This window comes from Plecotus auritus, assembly GCF_963455305.1.
Source record: "Plecotus auritus genome assembly, chromosome: 15".
NCBI lineage: Eukaryota > Metazoa > Chordata > Mammalia > Chiroptera > Vespertilionidae > Plecotus > Plecotus auritus.
Window position 1 is genome coordinate 5,282,362 of NC_137781.1, and position 19,537 is coordinate 5,301,898.

General features: G+C 55.0%; 1 protein-coding gene across 1 annotated transcript; it reads right to left on the reverse strand.

The window, feature by feature from the left end:
• Window positions 1-13: 13 nt before the first annotated feature.
• Window positions 14-17,536, reverse strand: SYNM (synemin). The gene is made up of 5 exons (XM_080651635.1): window positions 16,615-17,536; window positions 13,427-13,551; window positions 7,992-8,062; window positions 2,966-5,391; window positions 14-2,270 (listed from the first exon to the last, which is right to left on the reverse strand). Exons 1-5 carry the CDS (start codon window positions 17,425-17,427, stop codon window positions 1,989-1,991), a joined length of 3,717 nt encoding a protein of 1,238 aa, XP_080507761.1. The 5' UTR covers window positions 17,428-17,536; the 3' UTR covers window positions 14-1,988.
• Between the last annotated feature and the right edge of the window lie 2,001 nt (window positions 17,537-19,537).

Genomic DNA, 19,537 nt, shown 5'->3' on the forward strand with positions numbered 1-19,537 from the left:
AGGAAACACAAATACCCACACTGGAGAACATTCATCCTCTCGAGTGGCAATGCCAGGGTTTATTTTTTTTTTCTTCAGATTTTTATTTTTACACATTCTTGTGACATTTCCCTCCGTCGGGAACAGGAGGTTAGCAAGGTAAGCCTTTCAGATGAGGCCATTCTCAATATGCATTTTAAACAATCTCCAAACAGCCTGTGGGACGGTGAGACGCATTCCACGAATACTACTATGGCGAAACAACGAATAGAAGACCGTGTCCTCACCCCAAAAGCTGTGCTCACTTATTTCTCCACTTCTCTATCCATGACAGAGACCAACTCCCTACACGTTCTCTTGAAGCCTCGGAGATGCGCGTCTTGGGGGCCTGAGGACCGTCCCTGTAACACCCAGAGGGGAGAACCTCAAGTGCCACACGCACCCCCCGAGGCCATGACCTACCTGAGGGTGGCGTCACCTGGCTCATCACTCCTCTGTGCACTCCAGGCAGGTCTATGATACGGTTGGAGAAAGTGTAGTGTAGGCAACATCGTGGGAAAGAAACTAGCTTGGATTAAAATAATGCTGGGGTGTTGGAGATACTAGTTGTAACGTGACGTTACACCTTTAAAGATGGAAGCTTTCAGCCCGGCTGGCATAGCTCAGTGGTTGAGCATCGACTTAGGAACCTGGAGGTCACGGTTCAATTCCCAGGCAGGACTCATGCCTGGATTGTGGGCTCCATCCCCAGTAGGGGGCATGCAGGAGGCAGCCAATCAATGATTCTCTCCCATCAATGTTTCCCTCCCTTCCTCTCTGAAATCAATAAAAACATTTTTAAAAAATGAAATGCCACAATAGCCTGGAGCTACCCTCTCCATAAATAAAATGCTCTATTTTCTAAATTCTGTACAGAGAACGCAATTCATTCAAGTCTTACAGTGGGTTTAACTCTAAGACGTGTAACTTGTTCCTAAAGGTGAAATCATGTAGATTTCTCTTCAAGTGAGCAATCTGCTTATCGCCTATGATTTCTTTCTGAAAAGACTTCAGAGAGAGAAAAGTGCATTGTTTTTTTTTTCTCTTACAAGGTTAGTTGACTATTTCTTAGTAGTACATGCAAAGATAAAGTCCTCTGTAATATGTAACTTTTATCCGTTGCCGGTTCAGAAGCTTACCTAAAGGTAGAGATGCAAACAGGTGCGAGGCGTGTCTGTGACCAGGTGCAAACTGGTGCAAACCATCCCCAGGAGTGAAAACTCCATGAAAAAAAAAGGAACTTTTAAGCCCAGTCAGTGTGGCTCAGTGGTTGAGTGTCAACCTATGAACCGGAAGGTAACTGTTCAACGCGCAGGTGGCGGGCTCGATCCCCAGTAGGGGGCATGCGGGAGGCAGCCAATCAATGATTCTCTCCCATCGTTGATGTTTTTCTCTCTCTCTCCTTCTCCCTCTTTGAAATCAATAAAAATATATTTAAAAAAACAACAAAAATACAGCCCTGACTGGTTTGGCTTAGTGGATAGAGCGTCGGCCTGTAGACTGAAGGGTCCCAGGTTCGATTCCGGTCAAGGGCATGTACCTTGGTTGCGGGCACATCCCCAGTAGGAGGTGTGCAGGAGGCAGCTGATCGATGATTCTCTCTCATCGATGTTTCTAACTCTCTATCCCTCTCCCTTCCTCTCTGTAAAAAATCAATAAGATATATTTTTTTTAAAAAATACAAACTTTTAAGACTACAGAGATAAGCGGTACTTTTGAAAAGCCCCAACTCAAAGATAAAACTCCAGCGCCTTTTAAGACACACATTCATTCATTCAACACCTTTCCAGGCTGCAAAGGAAGTTGACATTACCTGGCGTCCTCTTTGGAGAAATTAAAAAGAAGGGGGAGGTTTCAGTAAAGAGTGGGAACTCCCCCCTCCCTGCCAGCCCACCCCCGCTTACAATAAGCCAAGGCCTCTGTGTGTTGGTATATTACGAAACCAAGTACCATCGAAAACAAAGACGTTATCAAAACCAGTGTCCGTCATCCTCGTCCCCCTGACTGTCTAGATAGAGGACGGCCACTTTCTTCTCGTCCGAGATCACCGACCTCTGGTCCACCATCCGCTGCAGCTGCACCGTCTTGTCGATCACGGCCTGCTCCGGGGAGGCCACGCCGGCGGCCTGGTCCCTCTGACGGCCGGCCTCTCTCCAGGCACTGCCGTGAGCATCCCCTTCCGTCCCTGTGGTCAAGTGGACTGTGGCCTCTCGGGTCCAGTGGGGGGGCGCCTCTGTGGGACTCACGTCCATCTGAAAGGTAAACGCAGTTCCTTTGGACCCCAGTACAACCTGCCTCGGGGTCCTGCTGTCTGCGGACTCGCCTAGCTCCTCCGGGAAGCCCACAGAACGAGCCAGGGCCAATGTTTGGGAAATGGGAGCATGCCCAGAGGTTTGGGTTTCTGCAAGACCTCGGTGCCTAAAGGATCTGCTCGTGCCCAGCGGGGTGGTGGCTCCGTGGTTGACCGTCGACCTGTGAACCAGAGGGTCACGGTTCGATTCCCGGTCAGGGCACATGCCAGGTTGCGGGCTCGATCCTCAGTGGGGGGCGTGCCGGAGGCAGACGATCCATGATTCTCTCTCATCATGGATGTTTCTATCTCTCTCCCTCTCTCTTCCTCTCTGCAATTGATAAAAAATATATTTTAAAAAAAGAATAATAATCATCACCAACCTCCCCTGCCCCGGAAACGGGGCCCTAAAAACTCCTTTCCCTTTGAGCATGAAACTGTTTGGAGCCACACGCCTGGTGGCTCCCCTACCTGTGTCGAGTTCTTGGAGGGGGCCAAGCTCTTCTGCACCCCTGCCTCCTGTCAGTCAGGGTCAGGAGCTGGAGAGACGATTTCTTTGGACACTCGCCTTTGACCGGGACCTACTGTCAAGTGCCTCAAAAAACAGCGGGCTCCCTCGGAACTGGCTGCCCGGCCCCAGCCACCTTCCCCACTCACCTGTCCTGCAGGCGGTCCTTCGGGTGGGACGTGCTCGGTCCTCCAAACTCCGGAGGGGCCTATTTTAATGCGTCTTACAGACGAGCTGACATCCTCCAGCACATGCGATTGGGCAAAGCCCCGCGGGCTGGTGACCTCCACGGTGGCTGACACCGGCCCCTGCGTGGTGACGGTCTCCGAGCTGTGAGAGGCCCAGCCGGCATCCTCCTCCTCAGCGGAGGCGCTGTACAGCTCCTGGGTGGCCCAGCGCTTGAAGCCAAAGCCGGTCGCCGGTGCTGACACTCCAGTGTCCCCGTCTGGGCTTCCGGGTCCCGGGCTGCATCGCTTGGCCAGACTGTCTCGCACCACGGCCTCCACGGCTCGCTCTATGTCACCCGCTTCGTCTTTGCTCAGCTCCTCCAGGTCTAACTGGTCGGTGTCCACCGTCCGGGAGAGGTTGACTTCGGCCACCAGGGTCATGGCCCCGCCGCCGGAGGGCTGGACTTTCTTCACATCCACCGAGAGGTGGCCCAGCCCGCCCTGATCCTGGCTGGTGAGGGCAGACAGCTCCTCCCTCACCCGCTCCGGGAGGCTCTCCTCCAACTGCCCCATCACCTCCACCAGCTGGTGCCTGGGCTCCTTGAAGTCTCTGCTGATGGACGTGTGGAACTGGTGCGGGATTTTAATCTCCTTGTCGATGACCGTGGCTTCGGCGTGAAACTCGCCGCTGGTCGTCTCCTCGATCCAGTGCGGGGAGCCCACCTCCGCCTCCGGAGAAGATTCCGGAGCATCTGGTGGCTTCACCACCGTCTCTCCCCACGAGGACGCCGCGCCGGCCCCTGTGAACCTCCGCCCGGACACCGGCATGATTTCATCCTGCCAGGAATACCGGATGGTGGACTCCTCTTCGATGTGGATCTGCCCGTACACCGAGTCCTCGTCCCTGTCGCGCCCGAAGCCACGCTCCTCGGGACCCTCCTCCGGGGTGGACACGAAATAACTCTGCTCTTCCTCTGAGTCGCCTGCCTCCGTCACTTCTTCCACCCGAGTCACCTGCTCCGGGGGCAGCTTGGATTTCTGACGTCGATCCGCTGAGAACGCGACCTCCGTTTCGCCATACATGTCCTCCTCTTCCTCCCTGAACCCCGGAGACGCGTCGTCGGCCTCCTCCACGCGGAAGGGGGTGGAAAACTCCTCCGTCTTCGTGCCCGCCACGTAGCTCACGGGCTCCTCCACGATCTCCACGTTGACCACCTTGGCTCTGCCCTCCCTTCCCTTCAGCCCAAGATTGATGATGTCTCCGATCACCTGCTCCGTGGCCTTCCCCTTCAGCTCCACCTCGGCCTTCCCGCCCAGGCTCAGAAGGGCGTCCAGGCCGGCTCCGTCCCGCACGTCCATCTCCTCGGTCCGTCTCGACTCCACCACGATCTCCGTCTTGCTTCTCTTGTCCCCGGGAAGCTCCGTCCTGCCCACGTACGTGACTTTCGTGTCCGGCAAGGACTCGGTCTCGGGGGACTGGGTGAACCGCTTCAGCACGCTGGACACGATGCTCTCGGCGATGGTTTCGGTCGTGGCCTCGCCCCCCAGCGAGCCCCTGGCGTCCCTGGCGTCCAACCTGAACCTCGTCTCTCTCGTCGTATCCATCCCTCCCCCCGGACCGCCGCCTGCATCCTTTTGTAGGGGAGTCCGGGCCGCTTTGGGGGCCCCCTCCTCCGCCCTGCTGTCCCGGGACACTTCCAGGCGGATCGGTACCTCTCGCACGTGCACACCCGTCTCCTTGGGGGGCTCCTTCCCTTTCGCCTTGCCCCTCAGGAGCTCACTCTCCCTCTCCCTCGCTTCTTTATCCAACTTGGTCAGCTCTTCCCACCGGAGGTTCCTCTCCTCGGAAGCCTTCTCCTTCGAGTCAAACATCCTCTCTTCTCGCTTCACCTGGACCGTCACCGGTCGGTTTCTCTCCTGCTCCCTCGCGGCCGGAGCTTCCGTTTTCTTTCCCAAAACCACGATCCTCTCTTCGGACCGGGTGCTTTCGGAAGCACCCACCGCCCCTCGGTCCCTGCGGCCGCGGTAGGGCTCCCGGGCAGGGCTGGCCTCTCTGGCTAGACGCGCCTTGGTACCTTCGGTTCTCGGCCTCCCCGGGAACGTCTGCACGGGAACCTCAGCTTTCCTCGAGAGCCCGTACATTGGAGAGAAAGTCCTGGAACTGGCCTGGCTGCTGGCGGTTTTCTCGGTGGCGGTCTCGCGCCGGGCGGGGGTCGGGGCGGGAGATCCCGGGCCCGGGAAGCGTCTCCTGGCGGCGTGCCCCGTGGCCGTGGGCGGCGCGGGCCATGGCCAGCTGCGATGGACACTCCCGGGAGGTGGCTTGTGCCTCAGAAACAGATTTCTCTCGTTTTCCCTCATTTCCCTCAGTAACGCCGCGTTGGTGTACTGGTAGGCCGTGGTTCTGAGCTCTGTAGGAATCGAAAGGTTCATTAAAACGAGAATCATCGGAACCTTTTTCTATCATAAAAGCATCCCCCCTGGTCTATCCCACCTCATCCCATCCCATCCCATCCCATCCCATCCATCCCATCCCAATAAACACACACTATTACTACAGAACGGTGGTCATAAATAAGACAGTTTCCAATCTCCAAACGATCCTGTTACAGTAAAACATGGCACTATAGCCGTGGCTGGTGTTCTTGATGGTTATAGAGCAGGGGTGGGCAAACTTTTTGACTCGAGGGCCACCATGGGTTCTTAAACTGGACCAGAGGGCCGGAACAAAAGCATGGATGGAGTGTTTGTGTGAACGAATATAAATTCAAAGTAAAGGAGCGGAGGGGAGAGCAAGAGAACCGGATAGAACAGCCGGATCCGGCCCGCAGGCCGTAGTTTGCCCAAGGCTGTTATAGAGTGTTAGCCCGCACACCTAAGGGTCTTGGGTTTGATTCCCAGTCAAGGGCCCCTACCTCGGTTGCAGGTTCGATCACCACCCCCCCGTTGGGACATCTGTAGGAGGCAACCCATCGATATGTATCTCACATTGATGTTCTTCTCACACACACTCTCTCTCTCTCTCTCTCTCTGTCTCTTTCTCTCTTGTCTCTCTCTCTCTCACCATCCACCCTGAGAGTGTCCCCCTCCCACCCTGGTGCTACCCACACCCCATCCTGCCTTCTCTCCCATCCGTTTCCATGGCAGCAAAGGCCAGGGGCCCCTTTAGGACAGATCTCAGGATACAGGAGAGAGATCAAGACCGGACCCTTTCTACAAAGATTCCTCTTTCGGGGTCAATATACTGATTCTCCACGGAGACATCCCAGGAGGTGAATCCCAGGAACTGCCCGGTTGGTTAATGAGGGTTCACCGAGACATTTGCAAGATCCCAGGCTAGTTGTAGGCCCATCGTCTTATGAGCAGGTGCCCCGCCTTATCCGACGTGCTGTTACCACGGGAACATCCGCGCACTCACAAGCGTGACAGACGTGCTGTCTGGGAACGCATGCGAGTGGTTCTTCGGTGAACAGCTTAATGGGCACCCATCCCCCTGGGTGACAGACCTCTTTGGAAGCTCAGAGCCTAACAAAGGAGTTCTGAACGACACTCTTTAGTCCAGGGGTGGGCAAACTTTTTGACTCGAGGGCCACAATGGGTTCTTAAACTGGACCGGAGGGCCGGAACAAAAGCATGGATGGAGTGTTTGTGTGAACTAATATAAATTCAAAGTAAAGGAGCGGAGGGGAGAGCAAGAGAACCCTCCGCTCTTTTGGCTCCGCGGGCCGTATAGAACAGCCGAACGGGCCGGGTTCGGCCCGCGGGCCGTAGTTTGCCTACTGCTGCTTTAGTCCAATCCTTCCTTCCTTCCTTTTGCCGTGATACCTAATGGCTACAATACATTTCAGTTCGCACACAGTCTCTGGATCCCTGAAGAAGCTTAGAGAACCACGAACGCATCCAACAAGGTAGCAGACGCCCGAATGCCTTCTTCCTGAGCTCTTCCCAGGACCCCAAATCAGAGCCTGGAAAAGGTTAGGGAGCCCCGGACCTAACCTGGGGTCCTCCTTGGAGTCTGTCTGGTCCTGGCCCCTGTTTGCTACCCCCCGGCTCCCCGCCTTCTTTCTAAGTCACGGGTGGGGAACCTGTTTTCTGTCAAGGGCCATGTGGATACTTACCACATCATTCGCGGGCCCTACAAAATGATCCACTTACAAACTGTCCGGCCCCAGGGCCGGAGAAGGCCCGGAAAATCCCTTGGCCTGGCCCTGCCAAGGCCTGAGGGGTGAGTTCATGCACTGTTTGACCCAACAGAACAGGCCGGTTTCGAAGCGGGTCATTCTGTATGGCCCGAGAGTGATGTCATCAACACGCAGATGGCCCTTGGCAGGAGAAAAGGTCCCCCGCCCCTGAAAACGATGGCCCGTTGGGTAAAATCTATCTGGTACGTACGAGGCGTTGAACCACGGTTATGGGACAAAATCGCATCCAAACCCCAGTGCCTCCAGATAAACGATGCTGGGCTGTTTATCCTCGGGCGGTGTTGGAGACCAGGTGTAAGCTGACATGGTCCTTGCACCTGAAGGGACTAGCAAGGCTGGGTCCCCTACCCACACAGTTTTCCCAGGCTTGTTTGGATGGCGGTTATCAGTAGAATGAGAGCAACCTTTCATAGCTCACCAAGAAGTCTGTAACATTTGTCTATTTACTGAGATTTGCTGAGAATTTGTCCTTCTGCTCTGTCTCTCCCTTAGAGATTAAGATTTACTGAGAATTTGTCCTTCTGCTCTGTCTCTCCCTTAGAGATTAAGAGGAACAAAGAATACATTCCTCTTGACGGACCTCCTATTCAGTGTTTTGTGTATGAAAGGCATTACGCAGTTAATAAACTTGCTGCAGTCTCCCGATGACTGTAGTCCTCCCGATCCCGCTCTCCTGTCTTTCTTTCTTTTCTCAATTCCCACCTCCCTACCTCAGCCCGGTTCAACCTGTCAGGCTGGCCCTGGCAGGGCGGAAGCTGCTCAGGTGGGAAGCTTCTTCAAGTTCAAGAATGAGCTTTTCCGGTCTTTACCTCGGGGCAGGTGTTCCAGGCGCTCCGCCAGGATCCGTATCTCGGGCTGACTTTCTCCTTCCAATAAGGCTCTGCGGAAATAACAATAATAATAATAATAATAATAACTCGTTAGGAAATAAGAGCACAAGATGGGCTCCGTGAGCCGCACTGTGGCGTCCTCAGTGGATGACCACATTGTCACAGGCTCTGTGTCTGAGGACGCGTGTCTGAACGCAGACCGGGGGATGGACAAAATGAGGGTCTAGCCCAGGGGTGGGCAAACTTTCTGACTCGAGGGCCACAATGGGTTCTTAAACTGGACCAGAGGGCCGGAACAAAAGCATGGATGGAGTGTTTGTGTGAACTAATATAAATTCAAAGTAAAGGAGCGGAGGGGAGAGCAAGAGAACCCTCCGCTCTTTCGGCTCCGTGGGCCGGATAGAACAGCCGAACGGGCCGTAGTTTGCCCACGGCTGGTCTAGCCATAGCTCGTTTTCAACAGTGGTTAGAGCATCGGCCTGGGGACTGAAGGGTCCTGGGTTCGATTCCAGTCAGGGGTATGTACCTCTAGGTTGCAGGCTTGATCCCCGGTTCCGGTCGGGACACGTGCTGGAGGCAACCCATCGATGTCTCTCTCTCACATCGATGTTTCTCTCTCTCTTTCTGTTGCTCCCCCTCCCTCCCACTCTCTCTAAAACAAACACACAAAACAACAACAATAAAATGAGGGTTTAGGGCTTTAGCACCATTGGCGAGCCCAGCCCTTCTCGAAAGCTCTTCCGAGCCCAGGGCCACAAGGAGGAGACAGAGAGATGTGGGCCCGGGAGGGGACGTCAGGGGTCTGGCTTCTCTGGGAAGTGAGGAGGGGCCCATGCATGGCACGTCACCCTGGGCTACGAACCCCTAAACAATGATAATCCCCATGGAGGTCTCTCTGGGGTCCTGGGGTCAGGGGTTGCCCAGGAGCAGAGCAAGGCCTGACAAGTGCTTATACGTAGGCAGCCACTGTGCTTTTCAAACTGGATTCCTAGGGAACATCTTAGAGGTTGAGAGAGAGAGAGAGAGAGAGAGAGAGAGAGAGAGAAGAACCTGGCTGGGGTGGCTCAGTGGTTTAGCATCCATCTATGAACCAGGAGGTCACGCTTCGATTCCAAGTCAGGGCACACGCCTGGGTTGTGTGCTCTATCCCCAGTAGGAGGCGGGCAGGAGGCAGCTGATCCATGATTCTCATCATGGATGTTTCTCTCTCTACCTTCCCCTTCCTCTCTAAAATCAATAAATATATATATATTAAAGAGAGAGAGAGCCCTGACCGGTTTGGCTCAGTGGATAGAGCATCAGCCTGCAGACTCAAGGGTCCCAGGTTCGATTCCGGTCAAGGGCATGTACCTTGGTTGTGGGCACATCCAAAGTAGGGGCTGTGCAGGAGGCAGCTGATGGATGTTTCTCGCTCATCGATGTTTCTAACTCTCTCTCCCTCTCCCTTCCTCTCTGTAAAAAATCAATAAAATATATATTTAAAAAATAAGAGAGAGAGAGAGAGAGGAGAGAGGGGAGGCAGGTAGGAGAAGAGAGGAAAAGAAGGAATTGTGGGCCACTCCCCCCGTTCTAGGCCCACCCAGAGAAGCATCCTGTGAGCTCCTTGAGTAGAACTCGGAAAGCATTCGATCAGGTGACTTCTCTGGCCACGTCTAGCTCCCAAAGTCTGAAGAACTGCAGAATCTTCATCAAGTTGTGATCCCCGTCGACCACAGAGAGCTCTGAGGACACAGAGGCCACCCAGCTGTGGGCCCGCGGACCGGGCGTGCTGGGGCTGGGTCGGCCGGGACGCCCCTTGCTCGAGGAGACCCTAGGATGCTGGCTGCTGCGGGCACAACAAGGGTCGCGTTGCCGGAGCAACGTGGATGTCACCGACTTCCCTTCCAAGAAATAATACCCTGTGGATGGCCACGGGCGGGCAGCAGCGGGCCCACTTGGCAACGCTGCCGATGCCTGCTGAGAGCCGGGCACGGAAACAGAGGTGGGACGCCAGGGCCGGGCAGGGGCCTGGCGCGTCAGGCAAACGGGAACCAAGTTCCATGCCCGCTGATTCCAAGGCTGGTGATTCCGACAGATACAGGAACCCCATGGGCAGCGGGGGGCAGGGGGAAGCAAGCCAAGGGGAACCGCTTCTTTTTTTTTTTTTTTTTCCTTAATATATTTTATTGATTTCAGAGAGGAAGGGAGAGGGAGAGAGAGCTAGAAACATCCACGATGAGAGAGAATCATAGATCGGCTGCCTCCTGCACGCCCCACACTGGGAATGGAGCCCCCAACCCGGGCGTGTGCCCTGACCGGGAATCGAACTGTAACCTCCTGGTTCCTAGGTCGATGCTCAACCACGGAGCCATGTCGGCTGCTGGCGGGGAAGCCTTTCTCGTGAAAACAGCAGATGATGGTGAGATGGATTCTACGCAAGGTGTGTGCGGGCAGGTTTGCCACGGACGCAGGGCCCGACATGCACACGTGTGCAGACGCCAGAAGACAGACGAGGGGCGAGGGGCAGGGCCCAGTCCTTCCACTCGGGGCCACAGCCAGGAAGCGGGACACCAGCCCGCTATCCCACACCCTTGTGACCAGGCGCGTTAGGTCCCAGGAACACAAACAGCTGCGAAGCCGAGAAAATTCTGAGGTCTGCACGGGATCAGAGGAATGTTCGGGTAATAGGGAGACTCTGAGGGTGGGTGCCCGAGGATTCCACCGACAGCGAAGGGGCCGGGGAGGGGCCTGGTGAGAAAGCCACGCGCTGGTTCAGACCTGGCTTCGGGAAGCCTCAGGCACCACAGGGCTTGTCGCTGGAGTGGCCCAAGTCAGGACACAACGTGTTGGGAAGCACAGGTCAGCAGATACTTCCATGACAAGTGTATGTGGAGAGATGTTCAGGGGAAAGAAGATCTCTTGGGCCCGGCTTCCAGTGTGGCTCAGTGGATGGAGCATCGTCCCATGCACCAAGAGGTCACCTGTTCGATTCCCGGTCAGGGCACAAGTCTGGGTTGCTGGCTCAGTCCCCAGTAGGGGTCATGCAGGAAGCAGCCAATCGATGATCAATGTTTCTCTCTCATTGATGTTTCTATCTCTCCTTCTCCCTTCCCCTCTCTCTAAAATCAATAAAAACATGTTTTTTAAAAAAAGATCTCTCGCCTGCCCTGGCTGGTTTGGCTCAGTGGATGGAGTGTCTGTCTGCGGACTGAGGGGTCCCGGGTTCGATTCCGGTCGAGGGCATGTACCTTGGTTGCGGGCATATCCCCAGTGGGGGGTGTGCAGGAGGCAGCTGATTGATGTTTCTCTCTCATCAATGTTTCTAACTCTCTATCCCTCTCCCTTCCTCTCTGTAAACAATCAATAAAATATATTTTTAAAAAAGAAAAAAGATCTCTCACTCGCCTGACCATAGTGGCTCAATGGTTGAGCATCGACCTATAAACCAGGATGTCACTGTTCGATTCCCAGTCAGGGCATATGCTTGGATTGTGGGCTCCATCCCCAGTAGGGGGCGTGCAGGAGGCAGCCGATCCCTGATTCTCTCTTATCATGGATGTCTCTCTCTCCCTCTCTCTTCCTCTCTGACATCAATAAAGATATTTTTATTTTTTAAAAGATATATTTTTAAATACATTTTTATTTATTTTAGAGAGGAAGGGAGAGGGAGAGAGAGATAGAAACATCAATGATGAGAAAGAATCATTCATTGGCTGCCTCCTGCACACCCCCCACTGGGGATCAAGCCTGCAACCCAGGCATGTGCCCTTGACCGGAATCGAACTTGGGACCTTTCAGTCCGCAGGCCGATGCTCTATCCACTGAGCCAAACCGGCCAGGGCAATAAAGATATTTTTTAAAAAGAAAGAACAAATCCTGCAGACAGGCCCTCCAGACCATGCTGACGAAAGCCTATTCCCCATCTTCTGGAGCTTTTCAACAAAACGCCCCTACAGGGTTCCCCTCCTGGGGAAGGGCTCAGATCCACATCTGCGTCCCCCTCTCGATGGCTGGCACAGGCAGGTGTCACCTTCTGCACCTGGGCACCCATCCGGGGCCTTTCCAGGCATGGACAGGCAGGCATTGGCCATGTAATTGGTGCCTTAATTCACACACACCCTTCACAACGCACACCGAGCCCTGCCCTCCACCAGACTAATGGCAGAGGCATCAACAAACCCACCAGAATACAGGCCAGAAACGCACCATTTCCTCAAAACCTCTCCAAAGACCATTTTTTAAAAGTATATTTTTGTTGATTCCAGAGAGAGAAAGGGAGAGGGAGAGAGAGATAGAAACATCCATGATGAGAATCATGAATCGGCTGCCTCCTGCACACCCCCTCCTGGGGATGGAGCCTGCCACCCAGGCATGTGCCCTGACCGGGAATCGAACTGTGACCTGGTTCACAGGTCAGTGCACAACCACTGAGCCACGCCGGCTGGGCTCAAAGGACTATTTTTAAGGAAGAGACTCGTGTGGCTTTAAGAAGTGGATAGAGCTTCTCTGGTTATTTTGAGGCGAGGAAACCGGCCTTCGGGCCTTGGTAACTGCGAGATGCCAACCTCCTGACTCAGCGGCTATTTGTGACCGTTTCATGTGGCTCCCCAGGTCAGCAGCCTCCGCAGCAGGAAAATAAGTGAACACGTGTGAGGAAACCAAGTCTCTGGCCTCATTAACGAGTCGGGACAAGCCCAGCCGGTGTGGCTCAGGGGTTGAGCATTGACCAAGGAACCAGGAGGTCACGGTTCGATTCCCGGTCAGGGCACAGGCCCGGGTTGCAGGCTGGATCCCCAGTGTGGGGCGTGCAGGAGGCAGGCGATCCATGATTCTCTCTCATCATGGATGTTTCTCTCTCTCCCCCTTTCCCTTCCTCTCTGAAATCAATACAAATATATGTTTAAAAAAAAAAAAATCCCAGAGACAAAGCATGAAATCAGAGTCTCCTTATTGCAGCCCAGAAAACTATTCCAGAGAGGAAACAGGAAGATCCCTGCAGGGAAGAGACTGGCCTGGCACAGAGGTGGGTTTTCCGGGCTGGCCCAGCATCCGCTCTAGAGGGGTACCAGGTTTGGGGCACCTCCCACCCCAGCCTCAGTCCATGTGACTCATGAGGCACTTTGTCCCCTGGCCAGAGATGGACGCGTGACCCAGGAAAGCCTGAGAGCTGGGCCCTGGAGTTCCACTGGGATGGCTGGCAAACAACCCCTCCTCGGTTGCCAGGACCCTCCTGGGTTGCCAGGACAACAGCCCCTCCTCCGTTGCCAGGACAACAGCCACTCCTCAGTTGCCAGGACAACAGCCCCTCCTCTGTTACCAGGACAACAGCCCCTCCTCCGTTGCCAGGACAACAGCCCCTCCTCAGTTGCCAGGACAACAGGCCCCTCCTCCGTTGCCAGGACAATAGCCTGGAGCTGCCTGGAGCCCATCCTTACCGATAGGTTGCCACCTCCAGGCTGAGGCTGGTCTTCACCTGCACCAGCTCCTGATGGTCCCGCAGGCGGTCGGCCATGGCCAAGGTGAGGGCAGCCTTCTCATCCTCCAGGCGGGCAATCGCACTCTAGAAAGATGAGAGGTGCTTAGATGAAGGCCCGGAGCTTCGCTGGGTCCAACTTGTGGTACCAACAGTCCAGGACACAGCGAGAGGAAAGCCCTCCACTTTAAAGAGGCAGTCCTGGCAAGGATGGTTTTAAGTGGTGCATTTGTTCCACATAGAAGTGTTTTTTATTACATATGGAAGATTTTTTTTTATCCTCACCCAAGAATATTTTTCCATTGATTTTTTTTTTTTTTTTTTTTTTTTTTTTTTTTTTAGAGAGAGACTGGAAAGGAGGAGGGGGAGAGAGAGAAACATTGATGTTGATGTTAAAGAGATACGCCAATTGATTGTCTCCAACCCGGCTGGGAATTGAGCCTGCAACTGAGGTATATGCCCCCTTTTTAAAATGAATGAATGAATTTAAAAATTTTTTAAAATATTTTTTATTGATTTCAGAGAGGAAGGGAAATAGAGACGGAAACATCCATGATGAGAGAGAATCATAGATCGGCTGCCTCCTGCACACCCCCCACTGGGGATCAAGCCCACAACCAGGGCATGTGCCCTGACCTGGAATCGAACTGTGACCTCCTGGTTCCTAGGTCTACACTCAAGCGCTGAGCCACGCCAGCCGGGCTAAATCTTCTTTTTGACTGTACTTGTAGGACATTCTTAATAGGGCACGTGCTCACATGACTCTGACAGCCCTTCTGCTTGTCAATCACATGTATCCATCTCTCTCCCTGTGCTTGTGTGTCCCCGCTTCTAGAAAAATGCCAGCCACATGCCAGCCGCACAGCACCCCACTGATGACTACAGACTCAGCTACCAGGTTAGAGTAAGGAACATAAACACATGACTTCACATAAAAAATTCAACCTAAATAGTCAAACCTCAGCAGAAACCGGTTTGGCTCAGTGGATAGAGCATCGGCCTGCGGACTGAAAGGTCCCAGGTTCAATTCCGGTCAAGGGCACGTACCTTGGTTGCAGGCACATCCCCAGTAGGAGGTGTGCAGGAGGCAGCTGATTGATGTTTCTCTCTCATCAATGTTTCTAACTCTCTAGCCCTCTCCCTTCCTCTCTGTAAAAAGTCAATAAAATATATTTTAATAAATAGATAGTCAAACCTCAGACTTTGTTGTAGTTTGTTATTTTCAAAGAAGTTCATACATTGTCAAGCTGCTTAGAAACAAAAAAAAACACCAGATGCATTCAATTCTCCAACCACAGATCTCCTAAGCAGGTTAAGGTCCCCTAGCCATGCCGTAGGGGTCTGGGCGAAGAATCGCACCTCCCAGAAGGCACCCCCAAAACACAAAGAGGAAAATCAAACCGAGTTGGAGTGAAAGGAAGTATTGTCCCAACCACATTTCCATGCGAGTCAACTCTTCCAGAAACTGCCAAAGGGAAGTTTGACTCTTTTGGAAGCAGGGACATAAGACTCATTGGCGCCCTAGCTAGTCTGGCTCAGTGGATAGTGTCAGCCTGCGGACTGAAGGGTCCCAGGTTTGATTCCGGTCAAGGGCACATGCCCGGGTTGCGGACTTGATCCCATTGTGGGCCCTGCAAGAGGCAGCCGATCCATGATTCTCTCTCATCATTGATGATGTGTCTATCTCTCTCTCCCTCTCCCTTCCTGTCTGAAATCAATCAATCCATCAATATATATAATATATATATATGTATATGTATATATATACACACACACACATATATATATATATATATACACACACATATTTTAAGACTCATTGGCTCCCAACACTCTCCAGAGAAATTATAACCCATCCCACTGATGGAATAAAGCTTCAGACTTGGGCCTGTCTGGTGTGGCTCAGTGGCTGACCGTGGACCTATGAACCAGTTCAATTCCCGGTCAGGGCACATGCCCGGGTCGATCCCCATTAGGGGGCGTGCAGGAGGCAGCCGATCCATGATGTTTCTCAGCAATGTTTCTATCTCTTTATCTCCCTCTGTCTTCAATCAACTTTTTTTTTAAAAAAAAAAAAGAAAAGAAAAGAAAAAGATTTAATTAGGGGGGAAGGGGTTCTTTCCACCCCTATAAGACTGAAACCAGAGCTTCAAGGTCCAAGATGAGCCGAGTGAGCCGTGGCGAGGATTCACCCCACACAGCACGCCTCCGCACAGCATCTTCCAAACCCGCCCTTGCACCGCGACATCACCCGATTGCAAATCTTTAAACTCGGGGCTACACACTGTTCCCTTAAAAGAATACTTCTGAATTTATGGGCGTGTTCTTTTAAGCCGTCCTCCTGGGAACTACTGGTAGGAGGATTTGGGAATATTTCCAGTCCTGTCCTAGACTGGGCAGGGTGTACAGACAATAAATCACACACAGGTGTCACCGGGCGGTGCGGTGTCCGAGGTTTGAGCCTGCGCTTCTCTGAAATAGCAACTGTTTACCTTACTCTGCACTTGTTATAACAGCCTGCCACCGGCCCAGTCTCCACGGCTATTACACTCCCCAGAGACCTGGCTTCAGCTCCGACTGTGAAACACACACACACACACACACACACACACACACACGCACGCACAATCTCTGTTCCTAGCTGGTCTGGCTCCGTGGATAGAGCATCCGCCTGCGGACTGAAGGGTCCCAGGTTCGATTCCAGTCAACGCGGCACATGCTGGGGTTGTGGGCTCCATCCCCAGGAGGGGGTGTTCAGGAGGCAGCTGATCCATGATTCTCTCTCATCGTTGATGTTTCTCGCTCTCTTTCTCTCTGAAGTCAATTAAAAAAATTTTTTTTAAGATGACAGAGACAGAGCTAGCCATCAGAACCTGGCACTTGGCACTGGCCCACAAGTCCATGGACCCAGGGGCCCATTTTCCTGGGCTGGAGAGATGTTGGGACCCTGAGGTCCTGAGGCAGAGCAAGGGGCCCCCCTTCAGTGTCCTGGCCCCAGGCGATTCAGGCACCCTCGGGGCCGACCCCACCCACGGGGGGACGCCCGGTGAAGGCGCTGTGGGTTCGGGGAGACCCGCCGCTCCCCCAACCCCTGCAGGGCGCTCCGGGCCGGGGTGGGGGCCAGGATGGGTTCAGTCCCTGTGAACGGACCTGCCGCTCCTGGGCCTGCAGCTCGTAGGCCTCGCGCATCCGCAGCAGCTCGTCTTCCAACAGCGCGCGCAGCTGCTCCAGCTCCAGCACCTGGCGCTGCAGGGCTTCGGCCTCCTGCGCGCACAGCCGGCTCTCCTCCTCGGCCTGGCGCCGGCTCTCCTGGCCGCACCTCAAGGCCGCCTCCAGCTCGCGCACTTGGTCCTCGTACACCTGCACCGTGTCCCGCCACGACTCGGCCACCAGCAGCGAGTAGCTGTCATGCACCTCCTGCAGGCGCGGCGACGGGGGCGCGGCGGGGAGGAGGGCGCGGGCGCTGTAGCTCAGGGTCAGGCCGGCCGACAGCGCGCGCAGTTCCCGCAGGTCCCGCTCGTGGGCCGCGTCCAGGTCGCGGCGCTCGGCCTGCAGCCGGCCCAGCAGCGCCTCGAGGGCAGCGCGCGCGCCCAGGGCCTCCTGCAGCTCCCGCCGCTGCGCACCCAGCTCGGCGTCCAGGCGGCAGCGGGAGGCGCGCGCCTCCTCCGCCAGCAGCTGCACCTCCCGCAGCTCGCGCCGCAGGGCATCGCGCTCGCCCTCGGCCAGCGCCGTGGCCCAGCTCAGCTCGTCCAGCTGCTGCCGCAAGCCGCGCGCCTCCTCCGCCCAGCGGGCCTGGCCCTCGGCCTCCGGGCCCTGCAGCCCGTGCCGGCCGCGCAGCTCCTCTTCCAGGAGCAGGTTTTCGCGCTCCAGCTCGCGCACCCGGCACACGTAGTCGTAGAGCCGGGCGTTGAGCTCCTGCAGCTCGGCCTTCTCGGGGCCCGTGTGCAGCCGCCAGGACAGCATCGTTGCGGGTGTGCGGGGCGCTGCCTGCCGGCCGGCCTGTCCCCTCCTGTCCTGGTCTTGTCCCCTCCGATGCGCCGCTCCGGTCCCGCCGCCGCCGCCCGGGAGGCCCGCAGACTGCGCCGGGAGCGGGCGAGCAGCCGCACTTAGGTCCCCGGCAGGGGCGGGGGCGCGGGCCCAGGTGCCCAGCCAATCAGAGCGCAGCGCGGCGCGGCGCGCCCTGGGCGCAGCGGACGGACGCCGCGGGCTGTGGGGACGCACGGCGCCACCTGGTGCCCGAGTGGCCGCGGCGCCCAGCCGTTGCGCACCTCAGGGCCCGCGCGCCCGGGTCCTTGTCGCCGGCTGGCCGTCGGGTCCTCGTCGCCGGCCGAAGGGACGTGGGCACGGCTCCCTGTTGCTGCCCTGCCGCGCGCACCGACGGCACCCAAGGGTCCGGGCCTTCGGGGACGGACCTAGAAGCCGCCATGAGGTGAGAGGCTGGGTTTGGCAGGGAGGCCTTGGAGTTTGAAGGAATTTCTATCTTTAAAAAGGATACCTATACACGTCTAATATACGTGTGTAATTTATCGTATGCACTTACATGCACACCTCTATGCAGTACACGTTCCATTTTCACTTAAAACAGAAGCACAGCCCTAACCCGTTTGGCTCAGTGGATAGAGCGTTGGCCTGTGGACTGAAGGGTCCCAGGTTCGATTCCGGTCAAGGGCATGTACCTTGGTTGTGGGCACATCCCAAGTAGGGGGTGTGCAGGAGGCAGCTGATCGACTCTCATTGATGTTTTTAACTCTCTCTCCCTCTCCCTTCTTCTCTGTAAAAAATCAATAAAATATATTAAACAGACACACACACACACACACACACACACAAAAAAAAAAAAACACACGGAAGCACGTACCCAGGTGCTGAAGGTTTGACGCACAAGCGGGACGTCTGAGACGGGGTTGCTGGAACCCCACGTTTGTCTTCTGACTTAGAGGGTCGCAGGCTGCCCTTGCGACCTCGGTTTCTCGCCTTTGGCGTTGGAGCTTGTGGCGAGCTCTGGGCGCAGGGTTTTCGTGGGCGTCTAACATTTCCCCAAACTTTTTTTTTTTTTTTTTTTTAGAGAAAATGATTTGCTTCCTTATATTGATTTGCAGAGAGGAAGGGAGAAAGAGAGAGATAGAAACAGCAGTGATGAGAGAGAATCATGGATCGGCTGCCTCCTGCACGCCCCACACTGGGGATGGAGCCCACAACCCGGGCATGTGCCCTTGACTGGGAATCCCAACCGTGACCTCCTGGCTCCTAGGTGGACACTCAACCACTGAGCCACTGAGGCCGGGCCCATTGCAAGATTTTGGTAAAATTACCAGTAATGAGAGGCTCATGGTGTGAGTCTCATGGTCAGAATGATGCTATGGCGGACACTGAAGTAGTAAGTTTCAAAGGGATCACCTGGGAGGCAGGTGAAACACATCGTGTGCTCGTTCTTCGCCTGCCATGTCATATGCGTCACATTCCTCCTGAAAATAATAGGAAGACTCAGGCAAAACTGTTAATATGAGATTTTAACATGTATAACTTAGACGATCTTAATGAATAAAGAACTAGATAGAACAAGTCGCTCGTTACACCAACTTTTCGCTAAAAATTTTTTTCACGTGGCCCCACCCCCTTGTTGACCACTCCATGGTGTTCGCGTGGCTCCACCCTCTTGCTCACGTGACCACTCCCTCCCCCTTCATGTGGCCCCACCCCCTTGAGACCTGGGATGCTCTCTGTTTGGGGGTGCCACCTCCCCGGCTGGCTGGCTGCCCCTGCTCTCACACCTGTCCACAGTCCCTTTACCAAAGTCCTTCCAGAAAATCGTTGGCCTGTGCCCTCTCTTTCCTGCTGGGACCGGGACCGCTGGGATTGCAAAGGAGTCAGGAGAGCAGGGGCCCCTCCAGAGTCCACGCCAGAGGTCCAGGGGGGGCAGTACTGTCCCTGGAAGGCTGGGGGAGGGGAGGGTGGTGAGGCGAGGGTGCTGATTAGGAAGCGGAAAGCCCTCGGGGCAAGTGGGGCACACACACACACACACACACACACACACACACACACACATCACCCCACCCTCCTGTGAGGAGCCGCT

Coding starts and splice junctions, on each gene's coding strand:
- SYNM (XM_080651635.1), bottom strand. CDS start 17,427: ATGCTGTCCTGGCGGCTGCACACGGGCCCCGAGAAGGCCGAGCTGCAG. Junction 13,552..16,614: donor TGCAGGCCCAGGAGCGGCAG/GTCCGTTCACAG, acceptor TCATCTTTCTAG/AGTGCGATTGCCCGCCTGGA. Junction 2,271..2,965: donor AAGGACCGCCTGCAGGACAG/GTGAGTGGGGAA, acceptor TTTACCTTTCAG/ATGGACGTGAGTCCCACAGA.